At 40.8% G+C, this 24571-nt stretch overlaps 1 protein-coding gene across 4 annotated transcripts; it reads left to right on the top strand.

Annotated features, from left to right (window-relative positions):
• Positions 1-200: 200 nt before the first annotated feature.
• Positions 201-24438, top strand: LOC116699628 (uncharacterized). Of its 4 annotated transcripts, none has more exons than XM_032532302.1 (11): positions 201-498; positions 4778-4835; positions 8377-8538; positions 9331-9528; positions 10749-10907; positions 11915-11995; positions 13413-13569; positions 14728-14772; positions 15182-15649; positions 16626-18223; positions 19052-24438. In XM_032532302.1, the coding sequence occupies exons 1-11, from the start codon at positions 437-439 to the stop codon at positions 19097-19099; spliced, it is 3036 nt and encodes a 1011-aa protein (XP_032388193.1). In that variant the 5' UTR covers positions 201-436; the 3' UTR covers positions 19100-24438. The 4 variants fall into 4 exon arrangements, with proteins under 4 accessions (XP_032388193.1, XP_032388192.1, XP_032388190.1 ...); XM_032532301.1 differs by having other exon boundaries at positions 4778-4862; XM_032532299.1 differs by lacking the exon at positions 201-498 and having other exon boundaries at positions 4395-4862.
• The last annotated feature ends 133 nt before the right edge of the window (positions 24439-24571 follow it).

Genomic DNA, 24571 nt, shown 5'->3' with positions numbered 1-24571 from the left:
TTAACGAGAAAGCAAAATGTTAATGAGTTAGCCAGAACAATGATGCCCCATGCTAAAAGGACAAAGAAATATCACATATTGGTGCATGGTCTGTTATGTCTGGCACTTATTTTGTTAAATGCTCTGACAAGTAAATACTACAATATGACGCCATTATGAGGCCTGATCTTATTTTGAAAGGTTAGACAGGAAGTCCTATCTATCTTTTAGTTTGACGCTGTAACCGCAGCTGGTCTGGCTGTCTGCGCTGCCAGAGCTAACGCGTTTTCACTCTACACGCCGCTCGGTTACCGTCTCTAGTTAACAGAGACAAAGCTGAGAGTTGGAGGACGGTCCCGTTGTCTGCCGGTAGATTTACGGGCACTGCAGCAGCACGAGTCCCCTCGGTAACGGAGGCGACGGTCAGTCAGAGGATGAGAGCGCGAGCACTGCAGTAATGATGCGTTTTATTCTGGACTGCCTGAGGACACCGAGAGCGAGAAACCCGAAGGATGAAGGGTAAAATTACCGTTAACGCTCTTCCGGACATAATGACAAAAGTAGGCTATTTTCTAGCTACATTTGCACGAGTAGCTAGCAGGTTTTCATAATTTTAAGGCGGTTTTAAACTTTAAACAAACACAAATGTAAATATAAACGGGGGCTAGGCTACCTTTTAAATTGAGAACAGATTCAGGCATAAAGTAAAATAGTGCAGGCTACAGACACTCAGGGCCTGCCAAGGTTTGTGTTTTTTTTAACAGACGAGCTTAATGAACCTAATATGTATCGGTATGTGATGTGTGTGCAAAATATACGTTCACTAATCCTACATACAGTGGCGTACTAACCAAGTAGGCCTACAAGTACTCAAGTAAATACAATTTTGACGTGCTTTTTCTTTACTTGAGTATCCTGTTCCCATTTTATGCTACTCCGCAACATTTCAGAGAAAGCTCATTTAAAAAGACATTCACAGTCAGCTACAATGTTGCTGATACTAAGCAAATAATGTAATGGAAAGTATAGCCTGGCTGAAAGCTTATACTGTTATCAAAATGTTAGTTGGAAAATCGTATTGCAACATATTAGCCAATAGTAGTCTTTAAAAAAACATGAACACCTAATGAAAAATGAAGCCAAAGGAATGCCAAGAGTGTTAAAAAGTGACGCCAAGGGGTCCTGACCAAGTGTCAGTAATGGACAAGTCAACGTGACGTCATGACTTCGCGTAACCATTAACAACGACTTTCTTAAGCAAAGTGGCGTGTTATCTCTACGCATTTTGAGCTATCCGCGTGTCTGTCTACGCTGTATACAGCGGGCGTAAACATACACGCCACTTGCCGTGTCATCGCAAGGAGAAAGCGATGGTTGAGTTTAGGAAACGTGACACGTGGGTTGGGTTTAGGAAACAAAGAACCGGTTGGTTTAGTAAAAAAAACAAAAAAAAAGACGGTTGAGTTTAGAAAGTTAACGCAGACACAATCATCTCTTGATTAAAGTCCTGTTTTTTACCTCCACCACCACAACCAACCTCCCAGTGCGATTTTGCCTTCACCCCGGGGGGTAATTCAGCCGCTATCGCAGGAAATGTAAGTCAATGGAGCCAAACACTGTAGATAAACACTCTAAAAACCAAAGCATTTCCTGAGATCAGTCTGGACAAGTTGAAAGTGAGAATCTGTTGGCATTTCTGTAACGTTACTGCAACTGTTGTTATTTATCAGCTAGTGCAACTCACTGGATGTAGACTGTGGGTATAATCCTGCCATTGGACGCGTACTTCACACATTTTTCTTTGTTACATGGCACGGCCACTTCACAACCAAAAATGTCTGCTTGACTACGCAACACGCCCGCTGAGATAACTTCATGGATTAACATACTTATTTAAACCAGGCCCCTAGGAACTGTGCCGGGCTTTGACACTGATCTGACAGAGCCAAACGGTGGAATTGCAACTGCTGTTTCCGTCTCGCGATGCCATGGGGCCCAAAAAGACATTTCCCTAATAGACTTACATGGCAGAAGAGACGTCTGTGAATCAGTGGATTAATCTTTGTGAGCGTCACAACCCCTGCAATGGCTTGATTGTAACAGGCGTTCATTAAAATAAAAACGTTACGCATTACTGCTTTAAACCCAAACCACAATCTTTTCCTACACCTAACCACATGGTTTGGGCACGTATACCCTACTAAGTAGTTGTGGTGTCTGGTTTTGAGGGCGGGTCCTGTAGTACAGTGCACAGGTAGATAGACATAGTTGGTATAATTTGCAAGGACACCGTCGGTGCATCCTGGGCTAGCGCCGGCCAAGACGATTATGATTGGTTTAAAGCTATGGGTTCCAAACTTTTTTACACAAAGGACCCCTAAACTAATAAATTAATATTAATATTCCCCCATTTTAATAAGATTTCATCCCACGGTCGCCCATCTGATAGGATTTTTGCTTTATTTTTATTTTTTATTACAGAAAGTGCATGGAAGCCATGACAATATAACATTCTCACATTGTGTTACTTATGGATGGAATTGTAATGATCCACTAACTTCTTAGCTGCAAGATGGTCCAGCACGCAGTGTTCCGTAAATGTGCCAAGACAATTGATTAAAAGGGATTAAAAAGCTCAGCAGAGCAACATTTGGCTAATTATCTTTGGCTTTGAAAGTACAAAAGAGCACTTTCACATCATACAGTCATTGCACTCAAAGTTAGAGTTCAGCTAAAATTAAATGTCTTGTTTAATTTGACAAAATAGCGTTCTATCACACAATATTCTGTTATGGACATTATTTACAGTATCCAATCTGGACATGCCTAAACAATATTGCCTTATAACTTGGCTTGAAAGTCAGTAGTGTCAGTGGTATTAGCAGCAGGCCTAGCTGCTGAGTTAAATAAATTACAGACCTTTGTGAAAATAAAATGCCTGCTTCTAACAGTCATGCATATTTCAAATTGAAAGCATTTTAAATTGATTGATGAGGTGAGTCAGATCCTTTTTGTTTCTCTTAACAGATCACAACAGTTGAATCGGCATACTTACCAACCGAAGCATCCATGTATGAATGAGTGAACACATTAAGAAGCCCTTGCTCCCTGCCAGTAACTGGGTTAACATTAGCACAGTTGTGTAGTGCAGGCTTGTGTTATAGTCATGGACTGTAAGCCCAAATCATAGTGACAGCATAGCTGTGCAGTAGAAATTGCTCACACTGTCACAAGCTCAAAATCAAATGGGGAAAAAACTTGACATGACTAATCACATGTTTAATTTGTGAGCTGTCTTTAAACCCCCAATGGGGTGTAATATAGTTCTTTACAATTCAGCTACAAATGATTAGTTGCTTAATCATTGAGTTAGTCACTACAACATATCTCCACTGATTCCTCGTTTGATTCATTTTCTCAAACGCAAGGTGTTGCTGCTTTTGCAGACTTTTTGACTTGTCACAGGAAAAGCGTTCCTCTGTTCTGTTCAAGTGTTCCCGTGAGTGTGACAGCGAGCATGCATGCCCAATACCTGCAGGTTTGTCCCCCCTATATATACAAAAATGGCTGCTAACCAAAAAAGCAGACTTGGGTTGCATTAAGTGACTGTGACATGTTCACACATTTGTTGGCGCGCACAGTACTGCGCACAGTCAACACGCAGGCCCATACGACTAGGCAAATGGGAAGAGTATGATTTGTGTTTAACACGCCAGCTTTACGGGTTTTTTTCTTACCTATTCTGCTCTACAGCTGCGTTGAGTTTCTAACGAATCGCTCTACAAATTATATGTATTCCTATTATTAAAACCATTACATATTTTACACGACTTGATTAGAATAGATATACAGTGATGAAGAATAGTAATTTTAGTAACATCATAAACCTTACAATAAATTTATGACAGGTGTTGAATGATTGAAGCAGGAAAATAGAAGTTTTACAATTAATCATCTGGCCACATATTTAAAATACATTTGAGAAGGATTATTGATTGATTGGTAACGTTTGCCTGTGGAGACCGCTGCTCTGTGCTCTCTAGGATTTTTATGAATGGCTGTGTGTGGTGTGTGTGTGTGTGTGGTGTGTGGTGTGTGTGTGTGTGTGTGTGTGTGTGTGTGTGTGTGTGTGTGTGTGTGTGTGTGTGTGTGTGTGTGTGTGTGTGTGTGTGTGTGTGTGTGTGTGTGTGTGTGTGTGTGTGTGTGTGTGTGTGTGTGTGTGTGTGTGTGTGTGGTGTGTGTGTGTGTGTGTGTGTGTGTGTGTGTGTGTGTGTGTGTGTGTGTGTGAGATGCATACTGCAGTGGCCAGTGATGGAGGGGGAGGAGGAAATAAAGGAGTAGGTGAGCAATGTGTGAGGACTAGAGAAGCAGCATGACGAGGGTGGGAGGGAAAAAGAAAGGAGGAGGAAAGACATTAAGGGAGGAGAATAGAGGAGAGGAAATAAATTCTCCTATGGATTGATAACCCTACTCCGCTGCTTTAACTCTGACTCATCCCCCTCTCCGTTCCCATTCTCACATTGGTGCATTCTGCCTGTATGCTTCCCTCACCCCGGACGCACACACACACACACACACACACACACACACACACACACGCGCAGACACGTTTAGAGAGGCAGCTCCGCCTCCTCTGCAGTGTAGCGAGGGCAGCAATGGAGGAGCGTGCAGTGCAGCAGGAAAAAATAGAGGAATCATGGGAAGGAGGGCATGATGCGGGGAAGGCAGACTGGAAGAATGAGTGCTCCCTCTCCTCCCTCCTTAAACACTCCTGTCTTCTTTGCTGGTCGTCTCCCAGGAACACCGACGTCGTGGAAACGGATGAGAGAGTCCTCGCCAAGGCAACCGAGATCAGAGTAAGAAGACCGCAGCACCTAGCGCTGGTGTGTGCATGTTTGTGTGTGTACTGCACGTCAGGTTTTCATACATCTGTGTGAGTGGGTTTTGTGTTGGTATCACATTTTTTGTTAACATAAATGATGTGGGCAGGACATAAATCATACGGATGTTTGTGCGTATGTAAGGTGTTTCCAGTTTAAGACTCCTCCATCACTGCATTTCCCATGATGCTTTCATGTGATGTCATGATGCTGTGAAACTAGCCACAGGCTGGACAAATCTGTAGATACACATAGGCTGAGTGCAAGTCTGGGTTACCAACTGGCAAAGCTCGGACCCTCAGGGGCCCTGCAGGCCCCAGCTTTACTTTCTGGTTTGTTGTTATTCAATACATTTTATTTCAATTTAAGTACACGGCATTGCTCATTGCACCAGTGATCATTTCTAGGCAGCTTCTGCGTTTCTACCTGATTCTGAGTCACTGTCTTGTAGCCAGCTACATATCTACATAATGCACATTCTTAAATATATGTTCTATTCTGTATTCAATGAACTCCTAGCTTTTTTGCTTGGTTTCCTCCTTTACACACACAGTAAGTCTTTCCATTACATGCCATGCATTGAATATGTTGACATGCACAGAATATTCCACTATTTTTCGGACTATGACAATATTCCGAATTTGATCCAGTTCTTGTAAACAGTTTAGTTTAGTTTGGACGTTCCAAATAAGGCCTTTTTCAAGTTATAGCATTTTCCGATCAAGACTTAAGAAATACGGCGTTATTATTCAGGTTTTAGAAGCATTCTTTGGACATTCGGAATATGTGTCTCAGTTGGGGTTTTTACCACAGTTTTACAGCCAGCTCTGTGCGTTGCTGTACACAAACCAACCAGTCTACAGTTTGCAAGGCTGTGGTAGAGATGCATACCCAAAAGAAAAGACCACATCTCTGGTCGAAAGGAGAGAAACAGCTACTTTTAAACATTATTTTTAAACATTATAAAAGACTTTGGCACCAACAAGTTTTTGGATATTTGTAAAAAATTGCAACTCCAACCTATTCAAGAAGGTTGAAGGAATGAAAGAGGGAGGCCTGGTCAAACAAGTCTGCTACTTGTAGAAAACTTTAAAAAAAAGCCTGCATGTAAACCAGAGTATTAGATGAATATTCATTTTCATTAGCCATGTAAACAGCTTAGCAAAAAGAGCAAAAACTGGAATATTGTGTGCATGTCAACATAGTCATTGTTATTCTGAGGATATGTTTGGCTACTCAGAAAGCCATCATTCGGCATATCAGTGGTAAAGTAATTAAATTTAATTTTAATTTAAATCTGTTTATTAATTATTAATCCCCAATGGGGAAATTAGATATATAACAGATAGGACATGCTGAGCCTTAGTCCTGTTAAACCAAAAACAGCTCAGCTTTTTATAGCTTATATTTTTTGACATGTTGGTGAATCTGCCACATGAAAAGTGATGCTGCCTGAGCTACCAGCAGTATCTGTCTGCACTGGAACCATGGATGTTCAGACACGGAGCACCGGATTACTTTAGTACTAAAGAAGAAGTCTAACATTTGTGATTATGATGAAGCTCTGACGTGACAGGGATCAGGGCTGCAACTGATTACTTTCACTATAGATTGATCTCCCATTTATTATAAAACCTCTTTAATTATTTATCAATCATCAGAAGTGTTTTCTATTGACCAACTAATTGACCATTTGTTTGAGCACCAATGTTGTATTGAGTTTCCGAGCAGATTGTTGGACCTCTGACCTAGATGGACCTGTACATAATACAATACTGATATCACTGGAACGTCTGTTTGATGATCATATCTGACATTTAGAGTTTGAGTTTTTCATCTGAGGAAAAGTGATGCACATTTTGACACAATATGTGTCAATCAGGCTCACAGGGTTCATCAAATCAGCACAAACTAACTGGCACACAGCAGCCTGTGGCGGGCAGTATCCCAGCTAGGGCTGGGTAACAAATTCAAAACTTTTTAGGCACCAACCAAATTGCCTCTAAAGTATCGTGTATCAAAAAATGCCTCATCATTCAGTACCCAATTTCAATACCTAACAGGAAATCTCATCAGTGTCAATGAGCCAATAAGCACACAGCATGCTTCTACCAAGATCTAATAATGTCTGTGATTGGGTGTCTTACGTCACACATCGTAGAAAACACACAGGAAAAACTACGTTACCACGAGACGGGACTCACGTAGTAGGAGCTAAAGTATAAATAAAAATATTTGTGCTGAAAAGTGTAAGGTTGTAATTTATTTTTCTTTTGCATTACTGGTATCAAAAAAGTGTTTAGGAATCGGTATTGGTATCAGTACCGGTATTGAATATTTTTTAACAATACCAGCCCTAATCCCATCATGACGGACACTTGTTGGTTTAAACCAGTTGTAGTTTTGCAGTGTCCATTATACCTGGTGGGTACCTAAAGACAGAAGGATAATGCACAAAGACTCGGAGGATCAGGGGCCAAAAAGGGCCAACAGCACAGGTTTGCCTGGGGCCTCTTAGTAGTTTATTCCAGTCCTGGCTCAGTGGGAAGTATTCTGCTGTAGCAGGAATTTTCATGCCACTTTCTACTTCTACTCCGCTACATTTCAGAGAGAAATATTGAACTATATAATTTATCAAATCTGATGTTTTATTATAATTAACCTACCCAACTATCTACAGACCTATGAGTACTGCTGAAATGATTAGACCATTAAACACTTATTTGATTGACAGAACTGTTTGGATCATTTCCATTTTCCAGTTTCTGGGTGAGGATGTGAGGATTTTTCTTCATTGAGTACTTCGGGAGTTAAGTACATTTTCCTGATGATACTTACATACCTTTACTTAAGTAAGATTTTCAATGCAGGACTCTTACTTGTAGTATTTTTACAGTGTGGTATAAGTACTTTATAAGTAAAGAATCTACTTCCACCACTGGGATTGGTGACGAGCTTAAAGCTTGTTTAAAGATATAGTGCGTAGTTTCTGTGGCCCTAATGAGGAATTCTAAGTAATGACAACTGCGGCTTGAATGTATCAGATGTTCATAAATATCAAAATGTTACACACTAAAGCATTTAAGGCATATTCATCTTCTTTGGAGCTAAGCTAGCAGAGTTACCCACTTAAAGTTTTTAAGCCAAATTAGGCTAAACAACAGTGCTAACTTGTTCAGTGGACACACACAGATGGAAAGGATATGAATGTTCTTATCAGACTTAGGGTAAATCAACGAGTGTGTCATTGGCCAAGGAAGCTGCTGTCAATCACATGTTGAGCCAAACATACATGTTAATGTGATCAAGCATTCAATGAGGTAGTTATCTCTGTTCACTTTTAATAACAGAAAGCAAATCAAACTATTCTACCTACATAGGAGCCTTTGGATTTTGTGAAAGAACATTTCGCCTCTGTGTGTTGGTGTGTGTGTGCATCTTCATGCAGGTTTTATCATTCCTCATGCATGACAAATCATTCTTACATCCTAAATTTTGTGTGCGTGTGCGTGTGTAGGAGCTTGAGAATGCAGTGGCGGTGGAGAACTTGGAGCTCCAGGAGCAGCAGTCGGACCGTAAGGAGCTGGAGGAGACTCTGGTTAAATTAGAGACACAGAAAGAAACACTGGTGCAGCAAATAAAGGCAACGAGACAGCTGTGCTATGAAGAGAGTCAACAGGTAATGTAACTAATATATATAAGTAAAGTCTGATGTGCAGGTAAATTAATAATGCTACCTTCCCTCTTACAGCTATTTATTTTAGAGGTGTTGTTTTAGTCAGTGATGCACTTCTATGGTCAGAGCAGATTTTTTCAATAAAGAAATCAGGCTTAATCATTCAAATCAATGTGTAATGCTGTTGATATTCAAACAACCGTATACAATTGCATTTCACTGGACAGTGTTCATCTCTATCATGGTAATATTACCAGTACAGTGTATGTGACAGAAAACCACATGCTGATAATTATAATTGCTAAATGACTAGTCTGGCTCACCGGATGTACAGTGCTGGGATAAAGTACCTTCCCTTCCGCTATCTATTTTGCAAGGGCACTGTTGCTGCATCTGGTGCTTAGCTCCGCCCAGGACGGTTGTGATTGGTTTTCCCCTATCCCAAGCTAGAAAAACGGTGGAGCCAGATCTAGCAACCCTATTTTCCTATGTTTTTAGTGTTTAAGTAACTCATGGGTACAACAATCTTTGACATTGGTCCAGTAATAAGCAAGCAAGCAAGCAAGCTACTGTGTACTGTAAGTTAATAGGACAATTGTCCAGCATGTATTTACCTTCACAAAAGTGCTCGTTTTGCCGCTGACAGACTCAGATTAATATTCTAAGTGTCATTTTCAAAGATTGTGTTTCTTCCCATATACACTCAAAAATATAGGAATATAGGGTCCAGGTAGAATAAACGGCAGTTACCCTAATAAGATTAATAATCATTGACCCTCTGCCCTTTCTTTCCAGATCCTGTCTCTGCAGGCGGAGGAGGTGCTAAAAGAGAGCCAGGTGGAGGAGTATGAGAGGGAACTTGCCAGAGTCCGGTGGAGGCTGAAGAGGCTCAGAGATGAGGTGAAGCTGGCCAAGAGGAAGGTGCAGGAGGCCGGAGAGAGGGACACTCCTCTTCAAGACTCCATCCGGCAGTCCTATGAAGAGATCCTGCAGGTACCTGAGGACGTGCATGTTCTCATCTGTAGTAGTCTTTATGTGTATCCAGGATAGCAGCAGTAGGCTTGAACAAAATCAATAGTAATCAGGGTTTCCCTCAGAAAAGTTTTTAGACCCAATAGCAGTTTTTTTGTTATTCGTCTGGGGTCAGTCACAAACCGATGGCGGCATTAATGTAGAGCCCAATAGTTTCTCTGATTTCAGATTCATAGACGGAATTGTGACATTAATAATTTAAAAAAGCTGCAAGACAGATTCCATAGGGCCCCACATTAGGTCAGTGCCAAAATGTAACTAGAATTTTAAAAATAAATATGACCATGTCTTAGCTTCCAAGCTCCCCACTGTAACTGTAGTTAAAAAACAAAAAAAGTCTTAAAATACAAAACAATTTCCAGGGGCTTAGGCCTGGTGGTGGGCAGCTTAGGCCCAGCTTGCAATACACTGGCGGGAACCCTGGTTATTATAAATAGTCTAAATATACATGGGCTGTTTACCGATTATAATGTCTTTTTGTTACATTTTCTGGATAGAATTAGAAGGAGGAGGAGGAGGAGGAGGAGGTGGCGGAGCTTAAATTCAGACAAAGTAAACTAAATGAAACTTTGTGAACCACTTTCTTTATTTTCTGAGCTCACTAGATGGCGCTCTCTGTTCAACAAAGTGTTGAAAACACTGACTTGCCATTCATTTTCTTTATACAGAAAGCGCCATGCAGCGAGCTCAGAAAATAAAGGCATTGGTTTGCTAAGCTTCACTTGACCATCACCTACTACAACCTATCATATGTTTACATGGATCCTGTAGTTCACTAACAATCAGAGTTAGGATGCCCGGATAGCTCAGTTGGTAGAGCGGGTGCCCATATCTAGAGGTTTACTCCTCGACGCGGCGGGCCCGGATTTGATTCTGGCCTGCGGCCCTTTTCTGCATGTCATTCCTCCTCTCTGTCCCCTTTCATGACTTCATCTGTCCTGTCAAATAAAGGCCTAAAATGCCCCAAAAAATAATCTTAAAAAAAACAATCAGAGTTAAAGCCCAGGCAACACTTTTATCTGATAGAATTGTCTTATTCTAAAAGGAAATTCACTGAATTTGAAAATGATAACAAGCTCTGCCTTTCATTCTCATACTTAGAATGAAATGTTAGGAAGTGCTTTCTTTGGTAACTAATACCGCTGTTTCCTCATGACTCCTTGCTCCTCCCTTCCTTGTAGGAGGAGCACACTCTGTATTCTCTGTCAGGAGGCGCAGTCACTCCAGAAAGCCAGCTGGAGGAGTCAACATCCCCTGCAGACACCACTGAAGATGACCCGCTGCCTATGAGGCCTTGGGGAAGGAGCCAATCACTGCCTGCCTATGCTGACCTGATAATGGTAAATCGCAGTAATGATGCTGAGTACTACCTAAAGCCTTTTTAAGCCAACACTGTAAAATAATTGGTTGTGTAATGTTGTGGTTATTACTATTAGCAAGAACCTGATGGGACATAACTGGAGTAATCTCAGTTTGGGATTGCAGACTATTTATGTCTCTGTAACACACTGGGGATGTGGGTTTTGAACGACATTGACCTTTACCAGACAATAAAGGAAGTGTATGATTCAGTGTTTTGGATCTTGACCCATACAAGGGACCAAGGACTTGAATAATAATAACGGGCTGCCGCTTTGATTTAGACCACAAGTGTCAAGCTCAAGGTCCGCAGGCCAAATCCAACCCACATGTCCTTTTTGGTTCACATAAATTTTGGCCCACCTAGTTTTGTTTGCTTTTTCAAGGTTTTTGTCACTTTTTTTAAGTTTTTGTCACTTTTTCCGAAGACTTTTTCTCCACTTTTTTTCGAACATACTTGCCGTTCTGGCTACTTTTCTCTATGATGGCTGAGGAACTTTTTGGCTGACTTTTTTAGGGCTTTTTATTTACTAAACTATAACTGAGAAGACTATATAAGACCGGCATCAATCCAGTCAAAAATAAACCATGCATGTCTGGCCCGTTGTGTGATTCTTATTTTTAAGTTTGACACCCTTCTTTTTTTATAAGTCTCTTGCAAGTCCCCACATGGAATACTAAGGGCTAGTGCAAAGTGTGACCTTTTTTATTTGCGTAATTTCTTAAATCTGAGACAGATATGGGCACTGGTAAGATGGAGGGAAGTTTAACAATATATATTTACACGTACTACCAACATTATTGTGATACAAAGCTGGTTGAAGATTGGCAAAGTATCCTTTTAATATAATACAGGTGTGGTGTGACTACCTTTTATCCAATTGATCCAGTTTCACTTTATTTGCTGTGAATGAACATTGTTTAAAAAATATTGTTCATGTTACAACTCTCCCACTGTCTTTTCCTCTCTGCCTGTGTGGGTGACCAGAGGGCCAGTGGCTCGTCTTTCTGCAATAACCTAGCCAATACCAGAGAAGAAGCAGACGACAGTGGGACCAGCTCCCCAAAGGTTTGACTCCCACAGAACACCTCACATCATGCACAACATTAATTATGTGATACATGGACAAAAAATCAACGGAATCATATCGTGATGAAATCGTATATCGAGATATCGTGAAATACAATTACTTTGTCTAAATTGATGAAAATATGCACATACTTATTCAATTTTCTCCAAAGGTATTTAGTGAAACATTATGAAGGAATATCATTTGAAGAATTGCAGATTTGTTTCAAAGGATAACTCTGGACAATTTTTAACTTAATCTTGATCGCTATATGTCTTCGAGTACTGTCGATAGGAAAACAAACAACCAAAATTGGTGCAATCAAACTGGAGTTGCTGCAGCCAATGGCCAGAGCTCCCAGTTAGCTACAGTGCCAGTTGTGGCGGCATAGTCTAAAAAGTGCTTTTGTGCATCTTAGCAGACACAAAATGCAACTAGAACGGCAAGCAGTGATGACGGGGTCCAAGGTTCCCCGTGCAAGTCGTTGCCGAAATTAGATTTTGAGCCTCAGAAGGTCCTACCAAGAAATAATCTAAAGTTTGGCTTTGACAGCATTTATTTTGGCTGAGATATGGCAAAGTTGGTGTTTTCATAGTTAGCTACACAAATTTGTTTGTGTGTAATATGTGCAATTTGTATTCTATAAAACATCTTTTTACAACTTTTTGTCAGGTCGGTCTGGAGATGATATGTGCCGAGTTTTGTGCAGATGAATCACACGGTCTAGAAGGAGTTTGAAAAAGTTGATTTTCTATAAATTGAGATTTTTCACAATAAAAGTCTATGCGGAAATGGGCGTGGCCTATATGACAAGATTCAGTGGGATCCAGGGAACGCATGGATGTATAGTTTTTAAATTTCCCATGTACGGTTTGGCAGTTATAGGGCCAAATGTGGTTTTCTGCTATAGCGCCACGTAGTGATGGAAGTGGGTCAATTTTTTGTGCCTGAGGTCTTTGCGGGGATTTGGACCAGTCCTGAAAACGGCACACCGCCACCGTAGCGCTTTGCTGCTACTGCGGTTCCCGCATCCTCAGGCTTGGACCCCTTATTAAAATTTCTGTGCAACGTGAACAGGGCCCTTACAACAAGATGCGCTTTCAAGTCAGACATTGTGAAGAAATCGTTTGAATTCAAAGTTTGCACTGTCACTTACCTTGTCTCGATACTGCCGCTAGCTAGCAGCTAGCAGTTCTGTGTAGGTTTCCGTTGCTATGCTGAGTTCCAGCTCATCCATTTAAACATCACACTACTTTTGTGCATACATGTAAAAATAGTAAATAGTTGGAAAATAATTTTTCTCTTTAATTTTGCTTAAAACTTTTGATACCTTTTTGATGATTGTTAATCTAAAGTCTCATTGTTGAAACATTTTGTGAAATGTGGATGCAAACACTGTGTTGTCATGGTTCACAGATGGATAGATCTGACATAGAGGAGGACCTAGAGGAGGGAGCGATCAACAATGAAGGGGAAAAAGAGAGAGAGATGGAAGAGTCCACTATGAACCCAAACCCTGTCAGCCAACTGGACTTCTACCAAGCCGATCCCTTCGCCCACTGTCAGAGTGACCGTATGTATCAGACATGGAGCCTAAGCCACTGTCAGGCTGACAATAGCTTTCACTGAATGACTTGGTAGCAACATTAAGTTTGATATTAAGATGCATTTGGTCATCCATATGTCACAAAACAGGTTGAACTTGTAAAATGGTTTGTTTTGAGGTCCACCACTAAGTCTTCCAGCTGCATTAACGACTGTACTACCAGATCACACATAATACAATCACAATGCATAATACATCCGAGGGAGACTAAGCCATAAACAAACTTTTATACCTAAGGTTGGTTTTTACAAAATTCAATCACCTCCAATGCCCCACTGTAGGCTAGAGAAACCTACACATCCATCAAGGATCTCACCCAAACTCTGTGCCAGTGGTTTTGTGTATTGTCTTATGTATTTACTGAGTCGTAAACTCTATCCAATCCATTTTATTTATACAGGACTTTTTTTTTTTTAAACTAAAAAAACAGAGGTTTACAAAGTGCTGGCCAGGGAATACAACATAAAAAACATATATAAAAGCACAGAACACATAAAACAACATAAGACCACACAAGTGTGTTTTTAAGACGGGATTTTAAAAATTCAAGGGTCGGGGCCAGTTTGAGCTGTGGAGGTAGCTCAGTCCACAGTTTAGGAGCTGCAGCTGAAAAAGCACGGTTGCCCCTGGTTTTTAACCTGGTTTTTGGAGCGACCAGCCAAAGTTGATCAGGAGACCTAAGTGACTGTGAGGGGGTGTAAACTTGTAAGAGGTCTGAGGTAGTAGCAAAGTGTCAACCGATTCAGTGATTTAAAAACAAACAAAACAATCTTAAAATGTATTCTAAAATGGATTGGGAGCCAGTGTAGGGAGGCCAGGACTGGTGTTATGTGTTCATGACTGCGAGTTCCGGTTAAAAGACGATCGGCCGAGTGTTGTACTAACTGTAAGCTTGAGAGAGAGAGAGGTTTGGTTAACGCTAATGTAAAGTGCATTACAGTAGTCTAAACGAGTTCACATGCTCAAAGTGCTTACGAGATAAAACAGGTTTAATTACAGATAAATAGTCATAAACTCTATGCTCCTTCTTGACTGTCAAAGACTAAAACAGCTGTGCAAGTTGGTGAAAACAGTCGTCTTTATATCTTTAAAATGATTTTCCAATTTCTCTGACTTGATTTGTAGATGACCTCTTCAATGAAGACCTGTTCCCTAAAACTGACTCATCCGGTGAGTAATAATACACCACTTATCTACACTTTATTTTATTTGGAACTTAAAGCTGAGTTAGGCTTCCTTTTGTGGACATATTATTATTGGAGATCAGGTATGACAAGTAAAAGTTGTATTATGTTGTTGTTTAAAACTCTGAATGCAAGTTTATCATAATTTATTGGATGAATGTACTGCTGTTTTAACTAAGTTAAGTTCCTCTAGTTCAATTTTAAAGTACATTTTCATTTCATGATACTTTATACTTCTAATTCACTAGAATATAGAGGGGAAGTTGTACATTTTGCCATATGCATTGTTATAGAGAGGCAGGCGATGTCGACAGCAAACTACAAGGTTTATGTCATTCAACATCTCCAAATTAACAGTGTAAAGACTGACTGGAGTGTCTTACCCTGTTTGCCAGGTGGATTTGCTTCGGACCCTTTCAAAGGCAGCGACCCCTTTGCAGCAGATATTTTGTTCCCAGATGCCAACATAGGCACTGATGATGGGGCAGGAAATGTTGGTGATGAGGCAGACACTAGTCTGTCCTGTGCTGAAAACAAAGCCTCAACAGGAACTCAGTGCTTTGAATCTGAGTTCCCAGACGAAGACAGCGACATAGAAATAAGCTACAGTCGAGAGGACCTGGACGCCATTGCTGTGGTTGACGATTCTTGCGGATTTAAACCCATTCAGAGCTCGTCAGAAGAGCTGGGGCCGGAGCCCATCCAGGGTTGGAGGTCCCACGGTCAGTATTCTATAGAATCCGACCCTAATGGGTATGAACTGGACCTTGGCACCGTCTCCCCTCCCTCTGACATAGAAGAACAGAGTCTGGGATCTCTAGCTGGTGGGGCTACCACCGAGGCAACAGCAGGACTGGAACAAGGTAATTTATACATAAATCCATACACACGTCCTGCAGCCCGGCTACCACAGAACGGGCTGCAGTGTTATCCTATGTGGCAATTATGCACCTTTCAGTCGCCAGTCTTCAGTAATAAAGCATGTGGTAGTTATCAAATACTTGTATTTGCAATGAAGTCCAAATATCTGGTAAAGCAGACTGCTTCCCATTTGTTTATTCATTTTGAAATCTTTGCCCTTCTGGATGTGTATTTGGTTGAGATGGTCCGATGCCATTCTTTGTTTCCCGATACTGATTCCAGTACTTGAACTTGTGTATCGGCCGATACCGAGGACTGAGCCGATACTATCGTGTCATATATTTTGTTACGTTTTAACAATTGTTTGCTACTATCCATGTATGGATGTGATATGATGTGATTTCTTGTCGGTGTGGCTCAAGGTTAAACTCTTTGTGAAACATAAACAAACCCAGACATTGAGTGCTGTAGAACTATCTTCTATCAACCAGTTTGACAGTCAGTCATAACGAAAAAACAACATAAGTAAACTACTTTAACGTAGATTTTCTTTAGGGCTTAATAATGTGGTATCGGATCGGTGTATAAACTCCAGTACTTCCCGATACCGATACCAGGGTTTTAGGCAGTATCGGAGGAGAGACCGATACTGGTATCGGAACATCTCTAGTATTAGGCTTTCACCGCATGCATGGCCATTTCTCTTTTGGGAACAATGTATTCTGACTTACGAGCGTGCTTTGTGGTCAAGTTCTACTTGTTATGGAGTGGTATGACAGAAGCTGGTAAAACAACTTGCGTCTGACTTTTTTGTGGATCATCTTTGACTTGTTCAAAACTACACTTTTGAAGTTTTGTTCCCCCAAACATTGGGGTTTATTAAGTAGCTTAAAGACCAGCCAATAAATGCTGCTCTGATCGTCCCGCCGATTTCAATTAGAAACTTGACCCCTCATTGTTCTCTTCTCTCTCTTCTAGGTCTGGGTTCTGGTTCAGCTTCGGCACTCCCTGAGCTTGACGAAACAGTCCTGGTGAAACGAAATTGGACGGGCGACATAGAGCAAACCGTGTCCTGTTACGTTACCTCCAGTGAGGGGGCCGAGTCGGTTGGCAACATCGAAGAGTCAGCCCAAAACCCTGCAACTCCCCAAAACTCACCAGACTCCCAAAACCTCTTCATCCAGCCCGACACAGATCACAACAGAGAGCTTAGTTTTGAGTTGAGCTATGAACAAACCAGTCAGTCTTCCTTTGACCCATACGGCTTTAAACTAAGTCCAGAACATTCAAGTCACACCCTCTTAGACCCTGATGAAGTCGAACTGAGCCCAGAACCTTCTGAAAACGATCTAAACTTTGACCCTGAGCCTTCCTCTTCTCAATCAGACCAACTTAACACTGACTGCTATGGGTTTGACATCACTTCCTCCCAAATTGCACGGGACTCGGACCCTTACGGCTTTAAGCTCAGTCCTGAGGAAGAGAACCAAGAGGTACTTGACCTCTGTGGCCATGATAACCAGGAGGCGATGGACTTTTGCCCCCATGACAATACTGAGCAAATAGAACCATGTTACTATAGCAACCAGGAAGTCCTAGATCCTCATATCCACGAAAACCAAGAAGTGCTTGAACGTTGTAGCCACAGTAACGAGGGACCGCTGGATTTATGTAACAATGGAAACCAAGAACTGCTGGAACCTTCTAGTTTTGACGACACAGGGTTGGTTAGCAATGAAAACCAGGAATTCCTGGATCTCTGTAGTCATGACAACCAGGAGGTAGTAGAACCCTGTTGCAACACAACCAGTGAAGATCTACTTGAACCTTGTAGCTATGACAACCGAGAAGTGCTGGAACCTTGTCGCCATGGGAATAGGGAACTGCTGGATTTCTCCAGTCCTGAAAATCAGGAAGTGCTGGATTTAGATAGCCATGGCAACCAAGACTTAGTGGATTTTGGTAGCAAAGAAAATCAGGAAGTGCTGGATTTAGGTAGCCATGGCAACCAAGACTTCCTGGATTTTTGTAGCAAAGAAAATCAGGAAGTGCCAGTTTCAGGTAGCCACGGCAACCAGGAACTCCTTGATCTCGGAAGCAATGAAAATCAGGAATCGCCAGACTTAAGTAGCCACGACAACCAGGAGGTGCTGGACTTGTTGAGTAAGGACATTTTGCCCGAAGCAAACAATAACCAACGCATAGTGGACCCAGAGCTCCATGTCAGTTCCACCAACAACAGCTCCGACAGTGATTTGGCATCAGAAGACCTGCTGGGACTCGAACTCGGTTACTCCAGGAGCCGCGCTACCAACAAGACTAACACCAGTACTGCCGACACCCTCAACATGGCCATCAGCAACATGTCTGCCAACCGGGACATTGCACCGTCCAATGTTCCCGCCAGCCGCAACTTGTTAGAAGGTGATCTGGGCTCAGTGTTCGGCGCCGGAGGATACATCGGTTGTCCTGATGTAGCTGACGACCTCGAGCCTCTGGCGCGGAGGCAGGCCAACCCGGTAGCAGAGCCAGTACGACCAGTCAGACCAGTTAGGCCTCCTCGGCCCTCGCTCAGGGTGAGTTGGAAACCACACCGATGCAACTCACATATTGTAGTGACTATTTTGTCTTGAGTTTGCTCATTGTCCTTCTGAGTTTATCTGTCCACTCAGTTCTTAATTTCCAAGACCTAACCCTAGACCCATTCGGGCCACATCCAGATTACATTTGTTCTAATGGGTTCAATAGGGTTCCATTGTAGTTGGTTCTGCATTTTGGTTCAGTGGCAGTTCTGGGGGTGGGCACAGACAACTTTATCGGTCAAATAGCATGGCATAGATTTTGTTTTTTTAGATTCCTTTATTTGAAAGGGACAACACACATTAATCAACATGAGTGCAAAGTCGAACATGTAAATGTGCCAGATTTAGCCATGCAGGCTAATTTTCATTCATTTTCATGCAGTCCCTAGCAGGTTGATGGCTTAAAACATCTGATAAGCTACAACAATACAACACATGAACAAGAACACATAAGCATAGACAAGTAAAATGACACAACCACTATTCCAGATCATGACAGCTGGCAGGTTGATGGCATGAGAAAAACACAACACAAGTAGCATGCACAGTAGACAGTGTAAAAGTGCATAGACACACTTTAAGACACATCAACCACACAGAAGCACACACAGAGACACTACAATAGCGACAAATACAATACAAAACACATTAGTACAGTTTATGGCAGCATATTTGCTTCGTCAATAACCAATGTTTGATAGATTTGGGATAGGTTCTGATAGATGTGATGTTCCTTCCACATAAAATTCCTAGTTGTCATTTCTAATAGATTTAAATCGTATTCATCATCATCCTATCCCTTGTCCTATTTGTGTGTTTTAGGCCAAGGAGAAGGCTCAGTCCCAGACTCAGGGCATCGACCTGAAGTGATCGCTCACCAACCAACACTCATGGGGGGGTTACCATGTCAGCAGGGTTCCCATGACCACAACGGCAACCCAAGAGATAAAGTGAATGACGAGAGAAGTAAGAGGACGAGTGACAAAATGGATACGGAGGGGGGGGGCATGAAGGAGGGCTGATTAAATAGACAGGAGAGAGAGGTCATTCTGCTGTTTAATATATATTGCAATAATTCTTGTTTCAGATGTGTTTTTTGTTTTTTTTCAAAGTTGAATGGAAAGATAAGAATTAGACTGACTGTTACCATTAAGGAAAACTGATTGGCTGGCGGCTTCAGTCCATTGTGAGTTATTTCTTTAAGTCAGGGTTGGAAACTATAACTATATGAAAATGAATATTCTTTGAGGGTGGGCTTATTCCTTATGTTTTTACCCCAAATGATGCTTGTCGATCAATCATAAAGTTGATATTATCTGTTATTTATTCCCTTTATCAGCTGCCAACTCTCTCCTGTGTCCTCCAATCTCTTAGTTAAGCTTCCCATCCTTTCCGACTTTCCAGTTTTGACAGAGCCCGATTAGTCCAAAGTAAAGATAATCTCTCCTTTTTGGATTTGAGCTTAATGTTGGAGCATGTGTAAATGGACTGTGTGTGACTTGGTCACATAGATGAAAATGTATATAAGTGATATACTCAGATATTGTGGTTTTCAGATTATATAGTCAATTAGTAGTTTTAGGTCTAAGTTGGACGAGAGCTTTATAAAGAGTTTGGTCGGGTTGTACAGTGAGTGCGTATCTATATCGTCAGCATAATAAAATGTGCAGTGTTTTCAGTCCTCAGTTACTAGGTGCTCCTTAAAGAGTACCTTAACAGCTGACTTAGAAGCAGTGTTTCACTGCCATCTCTGGCTTAGAGTTTCAAGCCCCTTTCACCTGTTTCACCTCTCAGCATGTGGTCGGAAGTGGGCTTTGTTGCACCTGTAACCACACCTGGCATCCCAGAGTACGCCTGCACATCACTGCCGAAAGGTGAGATGTTAAACCACTGGAGCTCGGCAAAGACAACCTTTTCAGAAGGTGTTGAATGACTTTTTAAAGCATTTTAGCCACTGCACTTCATATTTGAACATCATAATCAGCAGCACTACACGAATGGCCCATCACTGAATACTGTTAGCATTAAGATGCCTCTACACTGCATTTCACTACATCAGTGTCCCAGTTCCATATGATGTACTGATACTACAAAGTAAAAACTATGCATTTTGCAAGTTTGACTGTGCGTTTTGACAGTAAGTACACAAGACAGAGATTTCTTACTTGGTTCCAACAAAAAAAAGGACAGGTGTGAAAGTACAGGACGTGAAACCGCATCTTTGAAAGACTTCTTTACTGCCAATTTCAAGTGAGGACAAAAAAAAACCAGCAAGCAAAAAATGCCAAAATGATTGGAAAATGGACGAATCTGTTTTCTGAGCTGCCACTGGTGTCTTCATACCTCTGTCTGCATTTTCTTCACTAATTTACGGATGTGAAAAACTATATTATGCTGTAATTGGGTCAAAATATTCCCATCAAAATAATTCTCAAAACATTAGAAACCACTTTGAAGTTTCTCTGTTTTTATCATCTTTTTTCCATCTTGTTTAGCGTGACTACACAAAAACCAGTGTAGAATTAGAGCTGATTTATTTTTTTCTCTAAATATAATATAGCTATCTGCAAGTACGGCAGCCGATTTGTATAAAAAGAACAGAAATGCCACGGATATTGTTTTAGATATTAAAGAATAGTGTCTACCCGAGAGCACTGACAACTTTGTTTACATTGTAAAATGTCCCACTCACTACATATGTGATCCCCATCAAATATGTTCATATAAATTGTGTATTCATGTGAAATTCATAAGTTTTTAAACTCTGAATTTCAGAACCGGACTAAAAGATCCAGAATCAATTGCACTATAGTATATAGTACTATATACTGCTTTTGCACTTGGAACTCATTAAATCAATTTAACTCACGGCTTCACTAACTGGAATGCCAATGTCAAGAAACTGTACAAGCAAAGCAATATAACATATGAGCAATTTAATATATTTTGATGTCCCTCTGTTCTGTCGTGACAATAAAACAAACAAGTTTATTTTTACTGCATTATCATGTTATTTTAGTGAGAACTAGATGATAAATAACTACAACTAACTAATGTTAGGGAAATCTGTTTTGTTACGCATTTCTGGATATACTGTATATCAGGTTTTTAAATCACCAAATATTTGTATCGAGATCGGCCTTAAAAATGGGTCGGGCTCCACAATCAAGCAGGTCTAAGAAGTATCCTGACACGTTTTAAGCATATTTACAATAATTTAGTGTGAACTCACTTACATACTCTAAACCTGCTTAGAGTTAGTATGAAGTATGGAACTGGGACACGGTAAGAAACGGTCTCGAGGCCGGATCTGGCTCGATTTCATTGCTTTACAGCGCTGTTCGCCAAGACGAATCGGACCAAAAGCTTATCCATGACTCTTACAGGCAGGTGCTTAGAGGAAGGTGTGATAGTCCATCACCTCCAACACGTTTACCCTCATCAAACCAAAGACATCAGAGAGGGTGGGGGGGGAGTGAGCACAGATACCGCTCCAACACCATGGGCTCAGTGTGGGCTGCCTCTGAAGACTGCGATGTCCAGTCTGTCCGTCCATGCATGGCTCCGGGTGATCAGAGTAGTTTGTCCTGCTGGTTGAATGGTGTCGGATCAAACTGCACAAATTTCTTTTGTCAGACCTAAAATAATCCTTTGGGTTCTTGCTTTTGTTTGCCACTGAGGCGCAGCAGACCATCACCTTTTAAGATGATGCTGGGAACTTGTTAGCTAAAAGTTGCTTATTTACCCATCCAGCAGACACAGAGCATTTATCAGTCATTTAGAGTCTAGTCTGTGTGTCCACCTGATGAATGTTAGTCTAATATTCACTCTCTGTTAGCTCTGGTTTGGTCTCTACCAACTCCTGAGAGAAATATCTGGCTCTTTAGCTCCTGAATGGTCCGCTATGTTCCCCAGCTAGTCTCTATCTGTTTGTGTGCTGTTTGAAGCTATGAGAGCTGGGAGAGTGATCCAAACAGTAAAGATGCAGCTGGGGGAAAAAATGAACTAAAACTCACAATAACGCTCTGTTTCTGCTTGCTGTAAGGAACTCCACAAATACTGTGTAACCAATACATGTTATCCTCTGAGCTGCAAAGCACTGTACATTCAATATACCATGTAGCCAATTCATGCAAATACAATGAAACATACATAAACAGAAGTATCCTTGTATCAAGTCAACAATGTGAATATTGGTGTGTCCTATGCACATGCTGAACATGTATCCCAGATGACAGTCTACCTTCACACTGGAACAGACTTAGCAGACTCTGAAGCAACATTTCCGTTAATATTAGGTTTCAGTTCACGCCTAACTCATTACTACTTTGCCATGATTGCATGATAACACTGTGAATACTGTAAATCAAACATTCTGGGGGTTTTGACACTTTGTAAACGTGCAGTCAAGACGATGCAAATTCATGTTGTATAACCAAGCCATGACGTGGATCAGAGACGTCAGTGAGACAGATCTGACGTTGAGCTGGCTTTATACAGTGCTGCTCCTGAGTGTGGGAACCACTGCTTAAGTTGACTAAAAAGAGGAAAAAAAAAAATCTTTTGGAAATTAATCTTAATGCCTTATTTAAAAAATGAGGAAAAATCTGACCTGTAAGGACCCCAATTTTCTTTGTGAATGAATATTGTATTGTAATTAAATACATGCTCATCTTAAAATACATGGATACAGACATTATTTATTTACGATACATTATTCATTAACAAAAAAATTGGTGTTCTTAAAGGTTGAATTTTTCCTATTTTTTAATCAAGGCAATAAGATCTAAAGATTTTTTTTATTCCTGTTTTTAGTCAACAGGGGTTCCTTTGCTCATGAGCAGCACTGTAGGAAGAGGAAATTAGTCTGTAACAGTAATAGATACCCTTACCGCTATCCTTAGCACCTTTGCCATGGGTTGTTTGAATATGTTTATTAGTTTGTATAATACCATAAGCCTCTCGTCTCACATGCTTGTCCTGGAAGTGTGAAAACCAACAAAGAGGAGTACGTTAGACTGGCAGTGCTTAGAAAAGTTCCTCTGACATGTCTTAATAATTCTGCTCTTGTGCACAATACTAATGATGAGTCGATAATACCTTATCACCTACCATAAGGTGGTGAAAGCTGGAAGTATCTCTCCTTACAAAGAAATTCTTCTGTCATCTGAAAATGTTTTTGAGTTTTCGCTTGTTTCTGCTGTATTCTTCCGTTTCAGGTGTATTCCCTCACTATTTAACAGCCTCTGTCTATGAAGATGACCAAATATCACTTGTGTGTTTTGTTTTCAGTACTTCTGAACTTTTTGTGTTCATCTTTCAATCACATGATGTATCAAATCTTTTGCTCATCTGGGATAAAGTGTGTGTAGATGGTCCCTCCGCTGCCCATGTTACCATAACTACCATCACTACTACTGTTATCCATGTAAACCAGACACATTCAGTGCATCTTCCTGTTTCACCCAGTTTTTTGTTTTGTTTTACGAACTGACTAAACAAAAACTGATATGGATCAAAATAACATGAATTCATGTCCAAATGACTGTCAATGACAGATTGACAGTCATTATTAAAAGAACCAATCATATGGCTTGATTACAGAGAACTGTATAAAATATTTAAGAACATTTCCCAATTGTCTCCCTGAAGTTTACTTTTAAAGCATGTGTGAACACTTCTGAATTAAATGGGCTCGACCTCCCACTCTCCAAGTTGTTAATCAATAATCATCTGAGGCGGTGCACTGTAAAAAATGACCAGGTTAATTTATTATTTACACAAAGGGCAGTTGAATTATTTGTTGTCGCTGACATATTTATTTATTTTTGTATTGATCGATTTTTGTATTTATTTATGTACAGGCTGCTTATTACTCCTACATGTTCAAGACCCAGACATGATGAGAATATTATTGAAAGCTGTTGTCAGAGTAGTAATATTGGTAAGAGAGAGAAGGTAAAGGTGCTTCTGGAGCTTTTCATCCATTTATTGTCGTCGCAGTGTGTGCGTGTGTTTTCTATGATGTATGCACTTTGAAAGCAAATGCTTGGTTGAGTGAAATGATATTCAAAAGCTCCTCTGGGTTTTGCCTTGGTGAAGCCATGGTTATGATAATACATTTATGTGTGATGTTTTATGTGTTCATGTCTAAATGTGAGGTTCTGTGTTGGCAAAATTAAGAAAATAAAAGTAATATTAAATCCCAACATGGGGTCTGGTTTGTCTTTAAGAGAACATTGTCTCAGGGCATATAGCCAGGTTTTACTTCACTTTTTAGTTTTTTATTTGCGTTATGTAATGTACATTAGAGCCCGACCGATAAAGGCCTAAACTTTACTC

Source organism: Etheostoma spectabile, chromosome 12 (assembly GCF_008692095.1).
Source record: "Etheostoma spectabile isolate EspeVRDwgs_2016 chromosome 12, UIUC_Espe_1.0, whole genome shotgun sequence".
NCBI lineage: Eukaryota > Metazoa > Chordata > Actinopteri > Perciformes > Percidae > Etheostoma > Etheostoma spectabile.
This window is presented reverse-complemented; position numbering and strand designations above follow the sequence as displayed.